This window comes from Mus pahari, chromosome X, assembly GCF_900095145.1.
Source record: "Mus pahari chromosome X, PAHARI_EIJ_v1.1, whole genome shotgun sequence".
Classification (NCBI taxonomy): Eukaryota; Metazoa; Chordata; class Mammalia; order Rodentia; family Muridae; genus Mus; species Mus pahari.
In genome coordinates, this window is record NC_034613.1 from 27,899,949 (window position 1) to 27,923,247 (window position 23,299).

Consider the following 23,299-nt stretch of genomic DNA (forward strand, 5'->3'; position numbering starts at 1 on the left):
ATATGGCCAACCATATAGGTCATATAGGCTTTGCCAGTATTGTACCACAGCTAAAGTTGATTATCCTTTATTTGTGAAAGAGGGACAATGGGGTGAATATGATCAAAATATATTATATACATGTATGGAAATACCATCATTAAACCCATTTAATGTATAATTGATGTACGTTAATAAAAAACATTTAAGTGTTCATTGTAGAGAATTTAGAAGAAGTAATAAAAATAACTAAAAGTTGGCTTGCTCTCATCACTAACCATGGGCATCCCAAAACAATATCACTGATTAAAAAAAAATCCTGCCATAAAGCAACCCTCCTATTCTCCCACTGTACATGCTTATGAAACATTGAGAGTATTTTGTGTAAGCTAACTATGCCTTGGGAATGGGGTCTTGCTCTGGATTATGGTTGATGTATCCAGTGTTGTTTCTTTCTTTCTTTTCTTTGTCTGAAACACTTGAGGAATATTCTGTAAGAATTTAATAGTGAATTGAGGTCACTTGAAATTGTTATCAACTTCAGAGACAAGATGTCTGTTAATTTATCCAATGTTTCAAAGCCTCAAATATTTGAGTATATTAAGGCATGTATGGGTTTTTTTTTCCAGTACTCATGGTTTTTCTTTGAAATAATTGCAAAGTCGATGGCCACATACTTATTGGAAGAGAATAAAATTAAGGTAAGTAGGATCAATAATCATTTAATTAATTAACTAATGAATTAATTATGTTTGAGACAGCCTGTTGTCCAGGCTGGTCTCAAACCCACGTTCAACCTCACAAATGCTTGGATTATAGACTTGAGCCATCACACTAGGCTTTTTTCAATTGATAAATGGTAATTGTACATATTTATGAGAATAACCTGTAACATATATAAAGAAAGCTAAACTTTACACATAGCAATAATATGCAAATCTCCTTTTTTTTCCTAATGATTCTTGCCCTTTTCCAATTTTGCTTATAGAAACAATGAGTGTTTGCACAAATCTAAGCTCCCTCAGTTGATGTGTTCTTACAGTTCAATTTGCAGCATCTCCTAAATAGTTAGAAATACTTATAATAGGATATAGGTAATATCCTACAGTTATCTACTATACGGAATGCATTGACTTGGATGGTTTGCATTTCTTTTTAACAATGTCAGTGTTGAATTGCTGGAGAGATGGCTTAGTGCTTGTTGCTCTTGCAGAGGATCCTAGCACCCATGTCAGGTAGCTCCTAACTGGCACCTCCACTCTTCCCCCCATATACACATAAATAAAATATACTTTTTTTACAAATAAAAGTTGGTTGAAAAGATTCAGTGAGGAAAAAGTAGCAAATTGGATATGTTCTATTAGAAAAGATTAAGGTATATAATAGAAAGGGTAAAAAGAACTTTATACAAATATTAATATCATGTATATTTCTGCATGCGTAATATTTCTGCATTGTGTAATAATATAAAATATATTTCTAAAATTTGGTGTGTACATTTACTTGCCTTTTTCTATTTTAATATTCTTTGTCATTATTGTTGTTGTTGTTGTTTTATATATATATATATATATATATATATATATATATATACACATATATATATATATATGCAATGAATGGATGGGACCCCATGTGAGCTACAGAGCATTTTTGAGACTTTGTCCTCTTCTTCACTACATGTGGGTTCTGGGTATCAAACTCAGATCATCAGGTACTGCACAGCAAACTTTTTTTCCCACTGAGCAGTCTCACAGGCCCCTTATTTGGTTTTGAATTTTGTTTTAAAGATACATGTTGAGAATTCCTGAACTGAAATGCCTAGAACGAGAAGGGTTTCAGATTTTTGACATTTTCAGGTTTCAGAATATTTGCATATACATATTGAGACAGGTATCTTGAGTACAGGATGCATGTCTAAACATGAGACTCATTCATGTGTCATGGATACTTTATACACATAGCCTGAAGACAATTTTATGCTTTGCTTTACTTTACATTTGCACCTGTGTTTTGACTTCAATCAGTAACACACCATCAGGTGTGGAATTTTCCATGCGTAGAGTCAGGTCTCAGAAAGGTTCAGGTTTTCGAGAGCACTTAAGATTTGAGACTTTTCAACAAGAAACAACCTGTACAAAGAAGTTTTCTTGGTTACAGAAATCATAGTGGTGAGGCATGTAAAATGAAAATTCATCTGATAGGAATTTCATAGAATAAGTTGACTGAAATTGGGATACATGCTTATGTTCTGTACCAGAAAATATAAAATAAAATAAAATAAAGAACTGTGCCTGCATCCCAGGAGCTTGGATTCCAGAGCTGGGTTATATTGATCCATGCTATGCCTAATAATAATTTCAGACACTTATATTATTAGAGAATCAGATCATTCCTGTAAGTTCAGGGTCTAGAATAATGGTTCTCAGCATGTGGGTCACAACCCCAGTTGGGGATCTAATGACCCTTTCGCATCAAATATCATATATCCTGCTATGAGATATTTACACTATGATTCTTAACAGTAGCAAAATTAGTTATGAAGTAGCAACAAAAGTAATTTTATGGTTGGGGTCACCACAACATGGGGTACTTACTGTATTAGAGGGTCATAGCATTAAGAAGGTTGAGAACCACTGCTCTAGAATAAAGTTTACTTTGAACAAATACTGAAGTCATTTTTAGTTGAAAGAAAAAAAATGCACTTTTTAAAGGCATTTCCATGATGAAATTTGTTTGAAAGTAAAATGACAGTTGATCTACTTAGACTTTTTCAACTTCTGACTCTTCTTCTATTTGTATTTAAGCTCCCCAGAGGCCAGAGGTTTCCTGAGGCATATCATCACATCTTACATTCTCTGCTTCTTGCAATAATTCCCCATGTCACCATTCGCTATGCAGAGATTCCTGATGAGTCCCGAAATGGGAATTATAGCTTAGCCAGCTTTCTAAAGGTGAGTTAAAGGAAGCCAAAACATGTTCAGGAGCTTTCTTCACTGACAGGGTCTGGAAAGACCAAGGAATAACAGTTCTTTTTTCTCCTGGAAAGGCTGGGTGTTTGACTTAATTTTTTTTTCCATTGTTGATTATTGAACCTATGTCTTCTGCATGCTGGGCAAATGCTGCACTCCTTAGCTATATCCCTAGGCCCTTGCTAGGTCTTTTCAAGGCTGTTGAAATAACTCTTCAGACTGATGGATCAGTTCATCCAGGTTTACTCTCCCTCCCACTGATGCAAGTAGGTAAAGAAAAGGCTCTGTCTGAGCCAGAAGACTGGTCATGCTTGTTTCACAAAACATTTTAAATACATTTCAATTGGAATGCCGTTAGGTGGAGCAATTGTTGCCTCAGCCATTCCCCATCAGTCTTTATCATACTCTGACATCTTTATGCAATTAAATTATTTTTCTGGTCTGATTGGCTTTTGGGTCTGTCTTCTCTCTCTCTCTCTCTCTCTCTCTCTCTCTCTCTCTCTCTCTCTCTGTATGTGTGTGTGTGTGTGTGTGTGTGTGTGTGTGCGCGCGCGCGTGCGTGTGTATGTACCCATTGCATGCGCCCTGAGAACAGGAGCAGCACACCTGTCATTTATTGCCATATTCTTTTGCAGCTGCCTGTCACTAAACCTAGAGCTAGGCTAGCAGCCCTAAAGCCCTAGAAATCTTTCTGTCTCTCACCATCCATTCACCATCCATATGGCACTGGGCACTAGAGGTACAGGATTATATATGGCCATGCCCAGCTCTTCATTACATAGCTGTTTGGATTCTAACTCAAGACTTCTTAGTTGTGGAGCAAGGGCTCTTACCCCCTGAACCATTTCTCATGCCCAAAATTTTGAATGTTTGTACTAAAGAAACCTACCTATTTGCTCTTGTCAGCACAGGGTACATGTTGCTAATGCATATACATAGAAATTATTTGTTTTGCTCAGTCAGGTTCTTTGAGAGGTGACAAAAATCCCTATACTCACAAAAGATGTCAGTTTTTTACTTTTTTTTTTCTTTTGGTTTTTCGAGACAGGGTTTCTCTGTATAGCCCTGGAACTCACTCTGTAGACCAGGCTGGCCTCGAACTCAGAAATCCGCATACCTCTGCCTCCTGAGTTCTGGGATTAAAGGCGTGCACCCCCACGCCTGGCTCTACTTTTTGTTTTATTGTAATGTATGTGTGTGTTGTTTTGGAAATTACACAGTTGAGGCCTGTAAGTCTTGATTCTATAGACGGTTTACTTTTCTCTTTTTCTTTAAGGTCGCCCAGAACTCTTGACAGTTATTCTCATATTATCCATAAAAATGATATCCCCCTTGTATATAACAGATTTTTAAATTCTTTAACACCTTGATAAGAAACATTTAGAATTGTATAACTAATCTTCCTTCTTTGCTTTATTAGCGCTGCTTGACACTGATGGACAGAGGATTTGTTTTCAATTTGATAAATGACTATATATCAGGATTTAGCCCCAAGGATCCTAAGGTAAGTTCTAAGGACATAGTTGTAGTAGCCTATTGGATATTTAAGCATGAAGTCAAAAGTGACTCTTTTCATTTGTATACTTTGAGTATTGTTAAAAGCAAGGATTGTTGAGTAGCGTTTGGAGAGCTGCCAAGACTACCCACAGATTCAGCAATTTCCTAACAGAATTCAACATAATAGTTTTAATTCTGCCTAACATCTATTAGAGTGATAGGATATGAATACCCAGCAGGATCAAGAAAGAAAAAGATAGCAAATGAAGGCTGTGGTAATCCCCATGTAGACATCTCATGCTTTTTCCCTCTTATGAAGACATACTTTCCCACTAGGGGTGAGAATACAGTAAAAGACTGCAGTATTACTGTTTAGAGTTTAGGGTTCTTTGGGATTGACCCAACTGTGGAGACCAGGAATGAAGAAACATACAGAAAAACCTGGGGTTGGGTGAGCCATGATGGAGACATACCAAAAGTCTAGAAACACAGTATGTTTATTATCTACAACTAAATGGGAATGCAAGCTTATTATATACAGTTGATGGAAGAGGTAGGGGGTGACTTTAGGGGACCACTTTCAGGATGTAGTCATGAAGGTTGCACACACTGTCAACCTTTGCAAATCAAAATTCTAGACTAGTAATTTATGTTGAACACCTACTTTACTTTCTGATGGTCTAGAATTTTTGATCTGCTTTAACAGAAAACCAGTTCCACTGTAAGAACTGTGGAAAGTGACTATACCCCTGTATACCTGAGCCCAGCCATGTCAAGGACCCCAGGTGACTCTGATCCATAGGAATAGCAAGGCCTTCCCCTGGCCTGAGGACAGAAGTTGACATGTTCCCTCTGTGATAAGGACCTAGTAGACTGGTAGAGAGAAACACAACCTAATCACAGAGGAAACATGTCAAAATCCCCTTTCACAAATGACACCCAACATCACTGTTGCAGCAGGCCTTTTTAAATCTACCACTCTAGGGCCGGCTATGTTAACTCTTTCCTGTATAGATTGCACCTACAAGTATACTTTGGAAGATAAACACTTCACTTTTATTAGGAAACTTAAGGTCATATTTTTCAATCATCAACAAATAAATGCATACAAAATGAGACCTGATATATAATTTACCATTTAGGTTCTTGCTGAATACAAGTTTGAATTTCTCCAAACAATCTGCAATCATGAACATTATATTCCTCTGAACTTGCCAATGGCATTTGCAAAACCTAAATTACAGAGAGTTCAAGGTATGTATTTGTATTTTCCATTGTTTGGGATTGTTATTCCTTTTGTGATAGTACTAGTGTAGCATAATGTTTCTAATGAAACCAGTTAACTTTACAGTAACTTGAGAATTGTTACTATCTGAAGATAGGCTCATTAATGGCATTCTGCATTTCCTTCATTCTATCAGTGGCAATAGTCTTAGTATGAAAAATTTGGATATGCTACATATATTGTTACTAAACCCAGATGTCAGACACTAGTAAAATTTCTTTCTATAATAACAGTGTATTGAATTTTATTTAAGAGGAAATGAGAAAGTATGTGAATGCCTCTCTGCTGAAAGCATCAAAAATAAATATAAAAAGTAAAATGATAATTTTTATGCAGTAAATTTATGAAATGCCTCAGTTTTAATCTCCATTGCTAGTTTTATTGAATGCTTTGTTGTATAGCACTATTCTTATGTTATTATGTTTTTTATTTGTCCCTTTTCTTTTCATATATTAATTAGATTTTTTTTCATTTGCGGTGGACCGTTTGACTTCAGTAGGTAGGTTTAACTCGGTTCACTCTAAAGTAGTATGTTGTGTTTAAACACAATTGATTTGATGAATGGCCAAGATGAATGGGGGCTTTATTTGCTTTTCCAATCCTCCCTAACCAAAGTGAGCCTTCAGTTTCTGGTACCTAAAACTCTTAAAGGCAAGTGCTTATTTACCCTGAAAAAATGAGCTTCAGCACTGTCTGAAGAGTCAACTTTCAAATGCCTGTCCATAGAAAGCAAGTTCCTCTGCTGCAAATCAGCTTGGGGATAGGGGAAGGGCTGGATGTCTGTTTTAAGTGTTTGTCACCTCCCTTAGGCTTGCTGCTTTCTCTATCATCCTGTTGAATGGCTACTTGGCCAGTCTTGAAGGTGTGCTTCACCAAACTGAATTTATTCAAGTCATTGAAGCAAAAAAAAAAAAAAAAAAAAAACACTTGCCATTTGCAAAATCTATCCGTATAAGTCCACCTTGGTTATTCAACACTGTCCTTGGATTTCAAAAATGATTGGAATTCACAAAAAGTATGAGAATGCAGGAGAGTCATATGCCTTGGTCTTTAAGAAGTCTCTACTCAGGGTTAGTGGGTATAGAAGTGGTGAAATGATAGCCAGTCAAAATGGGAAAATATTTTAAGACCATAGTACTACTATCTAACTACCCATTACTAAGTTAAGAGCATGTGTAGCTCACATACTTGCCCCTGTCTTTTTGATAATGATGAAATAGTAGGAAAAAGGAGTGAATAGGACACTGGGATTTAGGAATAAGTTGGAGAATTTGCAACATTTAAAAGTCCTATACTGTACTGCATTACATTCTGAATCAGACAAAAGAAAGAAAAGAAATGAAAGGCATTTTATCTAAAATAAATGGAAATAGTCTCCTACAGAAATTACTAAACTTGATCCCAGCCCCTCTCTGATTTATTGTAAGTCCCACAGTATTAATGTGGAGGATTTAATGGAGATCAGAAAGACTAAAAAGGCATGAAAGGTACAGTTTGCAGTGGTGATTTTATGAAATGGAAGGTCTGTATTTATGTGATGGTGAATTGATGTGAGATGTGATGCTGAACTGATGTGAGATCTGGTGGCTTTTTGTATTAGCATTGTATCTACTATGAATCTTCAGGCCAGTATGTAATGATCAGTACAATAATCAGTACTTAATACTGTTGGCATAATCCTGTTTTCTTCTTTTCCCACTTTATAAATCTAAATGGATAGGGAAATAAAGCATTAATCTATGAAGTTGGGCTTATAGTTAAGATAAAATCTCTTCAGATAATCAAGAAATGTTAAAAGATGCTCAAATACAGAATTATTTCATTCTAGAATCTATTGTAATTGTACTGAGACTTGAAATAATTATGGGGGAAAGTATCTTGATGACTGAAATAATAATTAAAACAAATCATCTATCCCTAAATAAGAGTGTTCTTATTAGAAAAAATTTTGCATGCTGATTCTATACTACAGAGGAATTGTTTACATTGATTAATAATATAATCTTATAGTTCTTGCTAGCATGGCCACAGATGATCAAATAATAATTATAGTATTTTAGTTGTCTAATAATTTTTTTATTTTGCATTAAAAACTACAAATTTTATTGTACTGCAGATTCCAATCTTGAATACAGTTTATCAGATGAGTATTGCAAGCATCACTTCTTGGTTGGTCTACTTCTGCGAGAAACCTCCATTGCTCTTCAAGACAACTATGAGATCAGATATACAGCTATCTCAGTCATAAAGAATCTTTTGATAAAACATGCATTTGATACTAGATACCAGCACAAGGTAAAGCTGTCTGTATAGTAGCAAACTAGTCAATTTCTACTAAGATGTTTCAATCAAGATGATTACAGTGAGGAGCATAGTATGAGGTATCGATGAAGAGGTAATTTTACAAAGAAACTTTTTCCCATTTCAGGCCATTAATTTTTTTTTAATGCCATACAAATTAACTTGAAGGAAAACATTTTCTCAAACCATCTTTTTTTTAATTAGATATTTTCTTTATTTACATTTCAAATGTTATCCCATTTCCTAGTTTCCCCTCTGAAAATCCCCTATCCCCTCCCCCTTCCCTTGCTCTCCAACCCACCCACTCCCATTCGTGGTCCTGGCATTCCCCTATACTGAGGCATGAGCCTTCACAGGACCAAGAGCCTCTCCTCCCATTGGTGACCGACTAGGCCATCCTCTGCCACATATACACCTAGAGTCACAAGTTCCACCATGTGTTTTCTTTGATTGGTGGTATAGTTCCAAGGAGCTCTGGGGGTACTTGTCAGTTCATATTGATATTCCTCCTATGGGACTTCAGTCCCCTTCAGCTCCTTGGGTACTTTCTCTAGCTCCTTGTGCTCTGTCCAATGGATAGCAGTGAGCATCCACTTCTGTATTTGCCAGGCACTGGCAGAGCCTCCCAGGAGACAGCTATATCAGGCTCCTGTCAGCAGGCTCTTGTTGGCATCTGCCATAGTGTCTGGGTTTGTTGGTTTCAAACCATCTTTTTTTTTCTTACTTCATTTTTTTATTATTTTTTATTTTTTATTTTTATTATCAATCATTTTACAGGGTGATTCTTTTATTAATTAGATATTTTCTTTATTTCCATTTCAAATGCTATCCCGCAAGTTCCCTATACCCTCCCCCTGCCCCTGCTCCCCTACTCACCCACTCCCACTTCTTGGCCCTGGCATTCCCCTGTGCTGGGTCATATAAAGTTTGCAAGACCAAGGGGCCTCTCTTCCCAGTGATGTCTGACTAGGCCATCCTCTGCTACATATGCAGCTAGAGACATGAGCTCTGGGGGTACTGGTTAGTTCATATTGTTGTTGCACCTACAGGGTTGCATCCCCCTACAGCTCCTTGGGTGCTTTCTCTAGCTCCTCCATTGGGGGCCCTGTGTTCCATCCAATAGCTGACTGTGAGCNTCCTCTTCTGTGTTTGCCAGGCACTGGCATAGCCTCACAAGAGGCCGCTATATCAGGNTCCCTTCAGCAACATCTTGCTGGCATGTGCAATAGTGTCTGGGTTTGGTGGCTGATGATGGGATGGATCCCTGGGTGGGGTAGTCTCTGGATAGTCCATCCTTTCGTCTTAGCTCCTCAAACCATCTTTTAATAATTTGATGCTGGGGAAGAAACAAGCCGTGGTCCTGCACATAGTGAACACATTCTACCACTGAGCTCTATATCCCCAGCTTCTCAAATCATATTGTTAAATTAACATATTTAAAGGTCTGGATTTACATGACAATGAAAATGAGATTAAGTTGCTTTATGTATTTTTTATATTTAATATACATATTTGGGCCACGGAAACTCTTTCATTATTTATTCTGTAAACTAGGATTTTTGAAAAGTCTTCCAGGGATTGGAAAAATGGATGAATCAGGAGTTAAGAGTGCTTGCTGCTCTTGCAGAGGACTACAGTTTGGTTCCCAGTGCCTGCATCTGGCAGCTTGTAGCCACCTGCAACTTCAGTTCCAGGGAGACCCCGTAGTTCTGGCCTCCTAAAGCACCTTCATTCACATGGGGACACACACACATAAAAAACATCATATAGAATTGTACCATGCATATGCGGTCAAATATAATGTTTTAAATATATACACATATCCCTAAATAAATATGATATTGATACTGCTTTAATAAGTCATAGGAAGTATATCATATATAAAATATGTAATATGAATTTTTCTTTATACTAAAAATGTTATGATAATATTCAACTGTCAAATCATGTAGGTGGCTGTATATCTTACATACATTTAACATTATTTATGTGTGACACTATATTGCTCTAGTTGCTGTCTGCTATTACTTAAATATGTATTTAAAAATCATTAAGATTGCAGTTTAAGGGTGTAGAAAATTAAACTACAAACTGAATGGATTTGGAATAACCCTAAATTACTTCCTAATATTGAGAAACTCAAGCAAACATAGTATTTCCTGTTTGATAATACATCCAAAATTTTAACATTCAAATATAAACAAACTTATGATATAATTTGTTATTGTAACTAATTTGAAAAACTGATTAACAGGTGGATTTTTTCCTATCATTTTATCATGTTGTATTTTTCATTTACCAAGATTTTTTTTTTTTTAATCTACAAATCTTGCCGATTTTTTCATGATTCTGTCTGGAGGTAAATTGATCTTTCATTTTAAGATATAAGTTATATTATTGTAGTTTGTGATATATTTTTGCCAAAATATAAATAACATGTATACTGATCTTGCAAACAACCTTTCCTTTATGTGGTTATGTTTGAAAGCTGTCACTGAACTCTGTATTGCAACCCAGTTCTTAGATAATTTTTGTAACTATTAGCTCATACCTCAGAATTTTGGAGCTATTAGCCCACTTTTAGTCTTTTAATCTGATCTATGAAGTCAACCCCATTCATTTATTGCATATACATATTATTAATCAATAACGCTTTGATATTTTTCAGAACCAGCAAGCCAAAATAGCGCAGTTGTACCTCCCATTTGTTGGACTGCTCTTGGAAAATATCCAGCGACTGGCAGGCCGAGATACTCTGTATTCCTGTGCAGCCGTGCCTAGTTCTGTAAGTGTGTTAATGCATTTCTGTCTCAAGTTGTATCTTGATTTATCTGATGCGTGTGGAATTGATGTCATCCGCTATATGATCTGAATCCTATGAATTTACTTTTTAGTCCAATTTACATTGCTACTGTTTTTCCTAGAGCGATGTGTCTCAAACTATAATGTGGAGAATGCCTTAGAACACAATCTTAATTCAGTAGGCCCTAGTGCCAAAGTACAGGGTCTGTGTGTCTAACAATCTTTAGCTGCCTCTGTCTACAGAGGCAAAGACTACATTTAAGAAGTTCCAAAATAATGGCTTTTTACTATTGTTTTGTTCTTTTTTTTGAAATTATACAGTTACCATATTTTAAAAAAATTATTAGGTATTTTCTTGATTTACATTTCAAATGTTATCTACGTTCCTATTTTTCCCTCTGAAAATCCCTGGTGTTAATACATTTCAGTGTCTTTATTCATCTTGAGAGCAAAATGAAAGACTCTTCACTTCCAGAGTATCAGACACTGGGGATAAAGATTCCTTTGTTTTTCTCTATCCTTGATAGTCATTGTTTAATATTTCTTGGTATGTTCCTTTTAGTTTATCACAGATGGGTAAGTTTTCTCTCTATTCCCCTTAGTACCTTAAGACTTAGAAGGCAATTAAAGGGTAGCAATGTTTCTGTTTGTCAAGCAATCTTGCCCTTATAATATTAAAATATTCCCCCCTCAACCTTAGACCTAAAAGGGTTTCTGTCAACTGCTCCTAGTTTTGGCCTATAGAAATGTGTAAAATATTTGTTTCCACCTCCATAATTTGTCCCTTCCACATATACCTTCTAAATTTGTCTCCAGACCATACATCATCATTTTGACATTTGCTATCCCAAACCACTTATTTTCATGGTGAATGCTTCAGGATACTCTCCAATTTGCCAGTTCTCAAGAAACAACTTTTTAAAGATCAGTCACAGGAAGAATTTTATTTTTATTTTTAAATTGTGTGTATATGCATGTGTCAGAGTGTGTGTTTGTACATGAATACATGTGCCTGTGAAGACCAGAAGAGAGTGACAGATGCCTTGGAGCTGGGGTTACGGGCAGTCCACATGGGTTCTGGGAACTGAACTCTGACCAAGAGTAATTAGGCACTCATAATTGCGGAGCCATCTCTCCAGCCCTATTAGTTTACTGAAGACAGGGTCTCATTATGACTATAGTCCAGGCTGACTTGGAATTTGGAACAATTCTCCTGACCAAATGTCCTGAGTGCTAGGGTTACTGGCATGCACCACCATCACCAGCTGAAAATGCCACTTTTAAGCTTTCCTGGTAGCATTCTTGCTTGTGGCAGTGGATTGTGTTAATGAGTGGAATGGAAATGTAACCTCACCGGGCATGGTGGCACACAACTTTAATCTCAGCACTCGGGAGGCAGATGCAGGCGGATTTCTGAGTTCAAGGCTAGCCTGGTCTACAGAGTGAGTTCCAGGACAGCCGGGGCTATACAGAGAAACCCTGTCTTGAAAAACCAAAAAAAAAAAAAAAAAAAAAGAAGAAGAAGAAAGAAAGAAAGAAAGAAAGAAAGAAAGAAAGAAAGAAAGAAAGAAAGAAAGAAAGAAAGAAAGAAAGAAAGAGAGAGAGAGAAAAAAGAAATGTAACCTCACTGGGTGTCACATTGGCTTTCACAAATAATAGTTCATGCTGATGTTCATTACATACACATTTGACATTCATAGTTGGAAATGTGCACTATCACTTCTTTTGCAGCTCACATTCACTTAAAAATTTTTTGTTACACTTCAATTTCAAGCATTGTCACATGTATATACATATATATATGTATATATGTGTATATATGTGTGTGTATATACATATAGTCAGAGTTTATGATTATTATAACAAGTTAGCAGCCAATTTTTTGAGGCGTGTCACTTAACTACTAATAATACTTGATGTAACTTTCATAGTAAGCTTTGTTTAAAATCAGGGTACAATCTAATTCATATTTTTTGGTGCTAGTTTTAAAAATGGTTAAATGACTCAGGCATCGTATCCTGTTGCAGGCATCCAGAGATGAGTTTCCATGTGGCTTTGTTTCACCTACAAACAGAGGGAGCCTGGCCAGTGACAAAGACACAGGTAATTAATCACTTTAAAGCTTATGCATCACACAAATGTTTAGCAATGAACCTCTACTCTTTTTCAAATATTCTTTGATAAATCTATACATCTATATACAAATCCTGATCTCTTCTAACGTTTAGATAAAATGTGACTCACATGCAGTCACGTTTTCTAATTTATTTAAACATGAACAAGATGGCTAGGTACAGTAGGAAAACTAGAAGATAAAGAAAAACAAAAGACACTGGTTTCCTTTCCTCTTTTCTTTCACTAATATTGGGTAGCCACTTTCCTAAGCTTGTTTCCTTATCTATAATGTAAATAAGCTGTTTTGTGGATTACATGGCTTTATTACATTAACTTCCAAGGAACTGTAATACATAGCAAATTGTTTTGAGAGGGGAAAAATCACATTTACTTGTTTTCTTGTAGCATTTTGATATATGAATTTAACATTTTGTAGAAGACCAGGATCTATTCCCTGTAACATATATGTACTTAAAATAATGTAGTACTTAGTTTTAAAAATATTTTGAAGGGGGCTGGAGAGATGGCTCAGAGATTAAGAGCACTGACTGCTCTTCTAGAGGTCCTGAGTTCAATTCCCAGCAACCACATGGTGGCTCACAACCATCTGTAATGGGATCTGATGCCCTCTTCTGGTGTGTCTGAAGAGAATGACCGTGTACTCACAATAAATCTTTAAAAAAAAAAATTTTTTTTTTGATGGTTCTACCCGCTGCTAACAAGGACTTGGACTTTTTTCCAGCCTATGGGTCTTTTCAAAATGGTCATGGAATTAAGAGGGAAGATTCAAGAGGTTCCCTTATTCCTGAAGGAGCAACAGGATTTCCAGACCCTGGGAGCACTAGTGAAAACGTAAGAACCTAAACATATAGAATAACCTGGTGACATAATAGGCTACCACAGTTTTAAAAAATAAACATGCAGCTATCTGCTCTTGTAGTCTTATCTGGATCTATAAAATGCACCCCACGATTCCTGAATATTTTAGTCGTACTTTCCTACCCTTGCAGCTGCAACTTGGATGTCTTTTTCTCCCTTAAGCATAGTTAGTGTGAAATTGTTAGTGGAAGTTTGAGATGGGGTTTTTCCAACAAAGTTCAAGCACGCCTCAAGCTCATGATGTCTCCCAGACAATCCTTGAATCTCCTGCTGCTTCCTCCTCCAATTTACTGCTCAGGCTGATGTCAAACTTCTGGCTTTTAGCAGTCTTCTTGTCTCGTCGTCCTGAGTAATTGCAATGACAGGAAAATACCATGATGCCCAGTTTAGCTGGTTGTCTTAAAACTGTTTATAGGGAATAAGTCAATTATCCCCATGCAGTCTCTTACCTTCTTTTGCTATAGTTCACTGTAATCTAGAGGGGGTGGTTCCAGTTTAAAATTTCTAATCCACCTTGCACTTTAATTAAAACATATCAGAGCAGGGCTAATTCAGCCTTTCATTTTAAAAAAATTGCATTAATTTGAGAGAAACTTTAGGTCATCCAGTTGATATTCTCAGAGTTCCAGCATTACTTAGGGTCTTAGAGTATGCCAACTCTCCCATTAAATTGTTTCAAGCCTAACATTAAAATGTAAAATGTGTCTGCATTGAGTTTCAAACCACATCCTAGACAGTAAAGTTGTCACACTAGGTAAAGTCATAGAAATATATTTAGGTCTGTAAATATTTTTTAAAATGCTAAACCCCAACTCATTTTTTTAAGTAAAACTGGAATTTTGACTTTAGCCAGCCATACCTGGATGCGTGTTTATAACTAAGATTTTTCCTATTTTGTGGCACACTTGATGTGCATCAGTCACCTGGAGGGCTTAAAATGGCTGCACCTCCCCCTCAGAGGGTCAGTAGGTCTTAAACAGGGCCTGCTAATTTGTATTTCTAAGTCCTCAGGTGATGCTGATTCTGCTGGTGGGAAGCACCCCTTAAGAACTACTGGAATATACATCTTTGAGCCTTTGGGTAAATAGTAATTTATTCACAAAGGTTCCTATTTCACATGATTTTAAATTGTGATGACATCATCATAGATAAGGTCAGAGCAACTAAATAACTTACTAGTAATTACATGTCTGACAAGCAATCAGAACAAAGGTTTGTTTCAATATATTTCAAAGTTCTTAGTAAATCCTTAGTTGTATGTACCCTGTTAGCTCTGCTCTATTGTTTTATTAGCAATGGTAAAACTTTGTATTATTGTTACTCTGTTCATATAAATCCTCAAATAAATGAGATCTTGCCATTATTTGGTATTTAAACAGACCTCATTAAACAATAGGAACAACATTACTTTGATCTAATTTGGAAATATTACCTGGTCCTCTTTATTTTAATTATTGTATCAGCACATTTTTATTTTAATTTTTACTAATTCACTTTATATCCCACTCACTGCCCCCATCCCAGTCACCCCCTCCCACAGTCATTCCCTCCTCCCCTTCTCCTCTGAGTGGATGGGGGCCCTATCCCCCCCCCACTCTGGAGTTTCAGTTCTCTGTGAGGCCAGACAAGGCAGCCCAGCTAGAAGAACATACCCCACATCAGACAACAGCTTTTGGGATAGCACCTGCTCCTTTTTCAGGACCCACATGAAGGTCAGGCTGTTCCTCTACTACATATGGGTGGGGAGGTACGTGTATGTTCTTTGGTTGATGGTTCAGTCTCTGAGGGCCCCAAGCATCCAGGTTAGTTGACTCTGTTGATCTTCCTATGGAGTTCCTATCCCCTTTGGGGCCCCCAATCCTTCCTCCTATTCTTCCATAAGAGTCTCCAAGCTCCATCCACTGTTTGGCTGTGGATGTCTGTCTCTGTCTGAGTCAGCTGCTGGGTGGAGCCTCTCAGAGGACAACATGCTCCTGTTTGCAAGCATAACTGAGGACCACTAATAGTGTTAGGGACTGGTGATTGGACATGGGATGGGTCTCAAGTTGGGCCAGTTATTGGTTGGCCATTCCCTCAATCTCTGCTCCCTTCCCCATGCCTGCATTACTTGTAGACAGGATACATTTTGGGTTAAAAGTTTTGTGGGTGAGTTGGTATGTCTATCACTCCACTGGAGTTCTTGTCTGGATACTGGAAGTGGTCTTTTCAGGTTTCATATCCCCAGTGTATTGAGTCACAGCTTAAGTCACTCCCATTGATTCTTGGGTGCCTCCCTTATCCCATGGTCTCTGTTTCTTCCTGGAGATGCCCTCCATGTCCTCATCCGAGTCAGTTGCAGATTTTCATTAATTTTCATGGCCATGCAGCCATCTCTCCTGTCCTTCCCCACACCTGATCCTGAATCCCCCATCCCCTCTTCCTTCCCATTCCCTCCCTTTTCGAAGTGAAATTCAAGCTTCCTTGCTTGGGCCTTCCTTCTTGTTAAGCTTCTTTAGGTCTGTGGAGTATAACAGGGTACCTGTATTTTATGTCAACACATTTTTAAATAGATAATTTGACGATTGGGGGTTGGATATTAATACATTCTAGGAAGAGATTCAAATTTAAAAGTGTAACTTTTTAGGCAGTGATGGGGAATTAAACCCAGAACTTGTATATGATAGGCAAATGGTCTACTTCTCAACTTTATCTCTAACCATAAAAAGTTTTGTTATATTTTTACATACCTCAAATCCCTCCTTCACATAATAGCTATTCTTTCTGAAATTTTTGAGTATTTTAGATTTTTGTTATCAAACACAAAGCATATGGGAGTAGAGCATAGGTATATCATTAATGGCTCTATCTTTATTAAGACCCTGAAATAATTTCTAGTGATATCATTAGATACTGTAGCAATGAAGACTCAGCCCATTTACCTGTAAGATACACTATAAAATTTATAGTTTTCCATAATAGGACTAGTGGTTACAAAATAATTTAGTTTAACGCTGTGTAAAATTACCATATTATTTCCTAAGTCTCCTCTCTTTTATCTTACAGACCCGACAGAGTTCTTCACGGAGTAGTGTATCCCAGTATAATCGTCTGGATCAGTATGAAATCAGAAACCTCTTGATGTGCTACTTATACATAGTAAAGATGATTTCTGAAGGTGAGAAACTAGCATATTCAGCAAGAACTGTAGTAGATACCCCCTCATAGGTTCAGGCCTGTAAATTGAGAACATATATATTATAAATAATTCTTTAAAGATTTAAGTCATAAAATATCCCTTAAGATGAGCATTAAAATTAGTTTCTATGGATTTGAATGTCTGAAAGAATTTAAAACTATTAACTTATAAAAATTATGCAACAATGTTAAAGGGGTTTTAGGCAAATCATAAAATATGTTAAGTAGTTAATGGAAGGAAATCATCACAATACAAAATTAATATTTTAGCATTTATTTGAACCAGAATTTGAAAAACATAGTAATAGAAGAAAAAAACCAGGGCTTTCTGAAGGTAGGGGTTTCTACCATTGCCTTTTTCAGTACCAATGGTGTTGTCTGGAGTCAGTCATCGTCTCTATAGCATCACTAGTGTTATTTGGAGTCAGCTGTTGTCTCTATAGTATCACTGGTATTGTCTGGAGTCGGTCGTCATCTCTGTAGCACCACTGGCATTGTCTGGAATCATCAGTTATTGTCTCTGCAGCATCCCTGATGTTGTCTGGAGTCAGGCTGTCAATCTGCTTCTCTTCTTGGAGAAGAATGGTATTATCTGCTAGCATTACAAGTTTCTCTTTATACTATATGACTATCTATAAACAAGGGATTAAATTCATATCCTCAGGAGTTAAAATAAAATTACCTTTTCCTCAAATGCCACATTTATTTACAAAATTCCCACCCTCTTCTTACATTTCTCTATATTTGCTCAAAAAGTATGTAGGTCTAAAGAACATAAAATCTACCTAAGTAGGCATTATACAGTGTACACATATATTTTTCCTCATGAATATAGACAATTAACAAAGTAAATGTAAATGAAGGTGAGTTTTCAATAGTAAAACACATGGCTGGCATATGTGAGACTCTGGGTTCAATTCCTAGCACACTTACAAAATAGAAAACAAAAGTAGCTATCAGCACTGCAAAAATCAGTAGGTAAATTTAAATCAATTCAAAAAAGCACCTGAGTTCTAATCACCATTCTCATGAAACTATATTGTGCAAATTTCCTATTACTTATAAATGTTTTAGATTTACTATTTTTTATTTCTCTTTTTGGCTTTTTCTTTTTTCATCAGAATCTCATTATACAACCTTAAATGGCCTGGAACTCGATGTGTAGACCAGGCTATCCTCTTATGTTCAAGTGCTGGGATTAAAGGCATGCACCATCTTGCCTGCTTGTTTTACTTTTTTATGTATATATGTACCACATGTATTCCTGGTGCCTGAGAGGTCAGAAAAGAGCATGAGAACCTCTGGACCTGGAGTTTGAGATGGTTATGAGCCACCATGTGGGTGCTGGGAACTGAACGCAGGCCCTTTGCAAGAGCAACAAGTACTCTTAACTGCTGAGTCATCTCTCCAGCCCCAATTTATGTAAGTTTTGGAGACAAGGTCGTACTATATATAAGGATGGCTCAATCTCTTGATCCTCTTGCTTCAGCCTCTTTAGTGCTAGAATTACAAGGGTACATACCGCATTTGGCTGTTTCATTTTTTTCCCATCACACTTGGCTGTTTCATTTTTTCCCATCACACTTGGCTGTTTAACACACACACACACACACACACACGCCCTGATGTCAGATGACAAACCTAGGGCTTCGAATTTGCACATGCTTAGGCAAGTGCTTCACTGTCAAGCTAATGCCTAGGTTATATTTTAATACTTATTTTGGGGGTACTAGGAAAATGAACCCAGGGCCTAGCACATGAGATATACATTCCCAGCCTATTTTATACATTTTTCTTAACTACTAGGAAAGGGGATATAAAAAATGCCCTAAATTTAAAAAAAATACATACATATTTTTGTGACCAAGAGACATTATAACAGATAGGAATACAAATTCTTGAGTACAACAATACAACAGTCTTTTTTGTCATAGTCAATGATAGTCTTAGATTCACAATATTCTTGCCAATCTTCCAAATGCTGGGACTAGAGGTAGCTGCTAGCATACCCAACTATTTCTCATTTAAATTTTTTCTGGTGCTACACACCCAGGATATCTTTAACAATTTTAAGCAAACATTACTTTTCTTTGATAATACAAAATAATATAAATAATGCAAATTATTAGATAATAGCCAGTTAGCTACAGAAATATTAAAGCCTTAGCCACATATGAATAAGAAACTGAAATTAATACAACTCAAAAATAGTATTTCTTTTTAAGATGGATCTTTTTAGCCTAGCTTGTTCTAGAAGAAACAGGCTAACCTTGAATTCAAAGTTTTTCTTCCTCGGCCCCCTAAAGGCTGGAATTCTACCATCTCATGTTGAAAAATAATACAAATAACTGTGTAATCCATTGGTCTCCTGAAAATACAACTTAGGAGTAAACTGTCAAAATTATATTAAAGTGAAAGATTGAAGCTCTATGATGGGCCTCCATGTTTTGGAAAAGAAGTAAAACAAGTTTTAAAATTAGAGGTTCAATAGTTTTGTGATGTTGAAAAAATACTGTATTGTTGGTTTTTAAATAAAAATTTATAGTATGAGAATACTCTTGTTTAAATTCCAATACCATTAATTTACCTATACCAAGAGCCAACAATAAAAAAGATATTCAAGAGATACGTGGGTGAAATGTAAAAATGGGTATCTCTGAGCACAAAGAAAGTAGAAGGACAGAGAAAAGAGGGAGAGAAAAGATACATGTCTGGCTACTTCTCTCCTTCCAATCCACTGTATACACATGTACAGTCACCACATACTTTGCTAGCCAGACAAGTCTGGATACATGTTTTGATACTGTAGATAAAGCTATGGCTTTTATTTCTTATGAACTAAATAGTTTCTCTTGCAAATATAGGTTTTGCTTAGTCTGCCAAATAATTTTTCCCCTTTTAACTAGGTAGTTCTATTCTTTATAGTTTCAGAGAGGACAATTTCAGTAACTCATATGTTGTCTGCATCAAATCTCTTTATCTTATACATGTTTAAAGCCACACTGCATCCCATAAAGTCATACTCACTTTATTCTACAATGTGTTTATTTCTAGATCCTTTTTAATGTGTTAGTTCTAGTAACCTTGTCTAAGAAATAGTATTTTCATTACTCTATGTACATTTGAATGTTGAACTCTCATGAGTTTATATCCTTTAGGAACTCATTTTTTTAAATTTTGTTATAAAATTAGTAACGTTAATGTCAAATTTTGCTCCATGTATACACAATCATTCTAGTGGCAGGGAGATTTTGAAGTTTCCTTCTCTGTCTATATATTTTACTATCAGAAATTCACTATTTTAGGGCCCTAAGTAACATGAATAAAAGTTTTAAGTCCTATTGCCTTATTGTTAGTTGCAGTCTGAATTTACAGGAACACTATCTTATTGAACACACACACACATTTTCCTTAGAAGAAAACCCAGAAGGAAACTGCAATTTTTTCCTTTCTATTTGCTTTTTCTTTTCAACCAAGTATCTGAAAAATTTCTCTCAGAATCACTTTTAGACCTCTTTACAAAATGTCTTATATTTTCAGATTCACAAGTGCTTTTCAGAGTAGTTTCTCCCTTGGAAAGCAAAGGAGCATGACTAGATGTCACTGCAATGTCAGTACTGTGACTGTTACCAGTGTGTGTTAATCTCCTTTTCCGCATATATTTTGAAGTGTAGTCCACAGGAAACACCTGTGTACTACTTTGCTGTCTTTTCTTTTCCAAAGATTCCAGTGAAAAACTAGGTTTACAAGGCATACTTTCCTCTGAAGTTTCAGATACTATTATTACAGGTTCTCCAGAGGAACTGCTGGAAAAGCTACAACTGAAGGCATTCTTTGCACGTTTTTCTGTGGAGGTAGTCATTTTTACTTCAGAAGGTTTTGAGAAATTATCTGATTCATCTTTCTTTGAGGAATCCAATGCAGCTTTTACAGAACAACCTGTACATGACAATAATACATTGGTCTCTTTGGTACCATTTTTCTCAAGACAGGGAGAGTCCATAAAAGAAGTCTCCGAGACCACCTGGATTTCCTGACTGTTTTGTGGAGTTCGTTTATCTGGTGGTAGAGGTGTTTCTAGAGATTTTTTTTGTCCATCATGTGGTTTTGTAATATGCCTAGGATATGATGGTATCTGTACCACTTGGGGAGGGTCCTTTACTGTATATATATGTTTAATTTTCATTTGAGTACTTGCAACAAAATCCTCATAATCACTATCTGAAAAATTCAACTGAACACGTGGAGGAGTTGGTTTTAGCCTCTCCAAAAGCATTCTGTTCTCTTCTTTTAATTTGTTATTTTCTACAGTGAGCTCAGCAATCTGCACTAGATTTTTTTGTTGCATGTTACTAAATTCTTGCTGTAGCACATTCCTGTATGTTTCGTTCACCAGACAGCGCTCACACGCTTTTGAACTGGAGGCTCTGGATGCCTGTGTTGGTGCCTGTGTTGGTGCCTGTGTTAGTGCCTGTGTTGGTGCCTGTGTTGGTGCCTGTGTTGGTGCCTGTGTTGGTGCCTGTGTTTGTGCCTGTGTTGGTGCCTGTGTTAGTGCTTTAGTACCTGTTGGTACCAGGCCACCAAACCGCCTTCCCTCTGTCACCCGAGCCTTTCTCATATTGCTTAATTTCATCTGTAAGCGGTGAAGCTCTTTATCATGGACCGCTTTCAGGGACAGCCATACCTTTTTAAAGTCATCAGACCCCAAATCACTTACGCTAAGCTTTAAGTTCCCTGCCCGCGTGTGTTTAATACTGTCTTCCCCATCTTCGCTCCCACTGCTGCTGGCCTCCATCCTGCTTGACATAACTGGGATCTGAGACAGGCCAGTGCCCCTTTGGCAGGACCACTGACAAAATGGCGTCTGCTGAGTACTTGTCACTGGCCAGTGACCAGCAGGGCCACCGGCGGCTTTTTAACTACAGAGCTGTGGCCAGCTGCTTGGCCTGCCACTGACACCCCCCCCAAAAAAAAAAAAAAGTCAAAAACCCTCCACTGAGAACTTGTCACTGGCCTAGCGACCGGTAGGACCACAGGCGGCTTTTTAACTACGGAGCTGTGGCCAGCGACTTGCCCTGCCAGTGACAAAAAGAAAAAAAGGGGGGGGGGGAGGAAATACGAATGGAGCCTCTGAGGGGAAGGACACTAGCCCGCGCAGCCCTGTCACTGTGAGCCGTGGGCACCCGCAGCTCTGGCAGCCCTGCCAGGAGGCACCAAGCACAAGGCCGAGGCCTCGCAGGCCTCGCAGGCTACACCGGCCTCAGCCGCTCCCGCCTGCCGCCCGCCCGTCAGCCAGCCGCCCGCCCGCCCGTCACAGACCTGCCGAAAGAGAGAGAAGCTGCCTTACGACGCAGTCCAGCAGAGCAGGTGCTGAGGACGGGCAGAAAGGCCTGGTTTCTTTTACCCTAGAAAGAAACCAAAGGCTTTGGGCCCAAAGAAAACAAAACCCAAAATGCCGGAGTGCGAGGGCAAAACCACCGCAGCCTAAGATGGCGCAGCAGCCCTCTGAGGCCAGGCGGGAATGCCCTGGGAAGACCTAGGGGGGCACGCATGCGCACCCCCTGCCAGCCCCGCCCACCGCCTCGGGAGATACCAAGGGGCCAGGGGGGGAGGGAAATGGCCATTGGCTTAATCTTTTAGAACAAATGATATTTTAGAGCAACTTATATCAAAAACATTCAGATTATGAGTGATTAATAACTTAGAATCATTAAAAACTGCTGATATTCATGGTTTGATTAAAAACACCAAAACCACTTTGGCGTAAAGTAACCCTGACCCATGCCGTAATCCCAGCTAAACTAGGGGTCCAATGAGTTCAAGGCCAACATTTACAAATTCCTGAGACTCTAGACCCCCCCCCCCGACTTAAAAATAAAATTCAGGAAATGCTTTATAATTTCAACAATCGAGAGGCAAAGGTAAAGGAATGGAAAGTTTAAATACAGTCTGGTCTACATTTTCCTACCCGGACCCCATCTTCAACCCGGGCCACAGAGATAGCGTTTGCTGAGTAACCTGAATTCAGTCCCTGAGGCCCATATGTGTAAATGGAATACTTAAGTTGTCCTCCAACTTCTAAGCATGCTCCCAACATGCACAATAAATGTAATAATAAATATAATCATGAGAATGATTTTTTTAAGAACTGGTGATAAATGCCGGGCGCGTGGTGGCGCACGCCTTTAATCCTAACACTTGGGAGGCAGAGGCAGGCGGATTTCTGAGTTTGAGGCCAGCCTGGTCTACAAAGTGAGTTTCAGGACAGCCAGGGCTACACAGAGAAACCCTGTCT

The 23,299-nt window shown here is 37.7% G+C and overlaps 1 protein-coding gene across 1 annotated transcript in view; it reads left to right on the plus strand.

The window, feature by feature from the left end:
* The window catches only part of Dock11 (dedicator of cytokinesis 11), a 189,016-nt gene that overhangs the window by 110,179 nt on the left and 55,538 nt on the right, over nt 1-23,299 (plus strand). Inside the window, exons 27-35 of the mRNA XM_021188185.2 lie at nt 609-680; nt 2,787-2,933; nt 4,372-4,455; nt 5,591-5,702; nt 7,850-8,028; nt 10,703-10,819; nt 12,864-12,939; nt 13,694-13,803; nt 16,873-16,984. Coding sequence (XP_021043844.1) covers nt 609-680; nt 2,787-2,933; nt 4,372-4,455; nt 5,591-5,702; nt 7,850-8,028; nt 10,703-10,819; nt 12,864-12,939; nt 13,694-13,803; nt 16,873-16,984 — 1,009 coding nt within the window. The remainder of the gene's footprint in view (nt 1-608; nt 681-2,786; nt 2,934-4,371; nt 4,456-5,590; nt 5,703-7,849; nt 8,029-10,702; nt 10,820-12,863; nt 12,940-13,693; nt 13,804-16,872; nt 16,985-23,299) is intronic.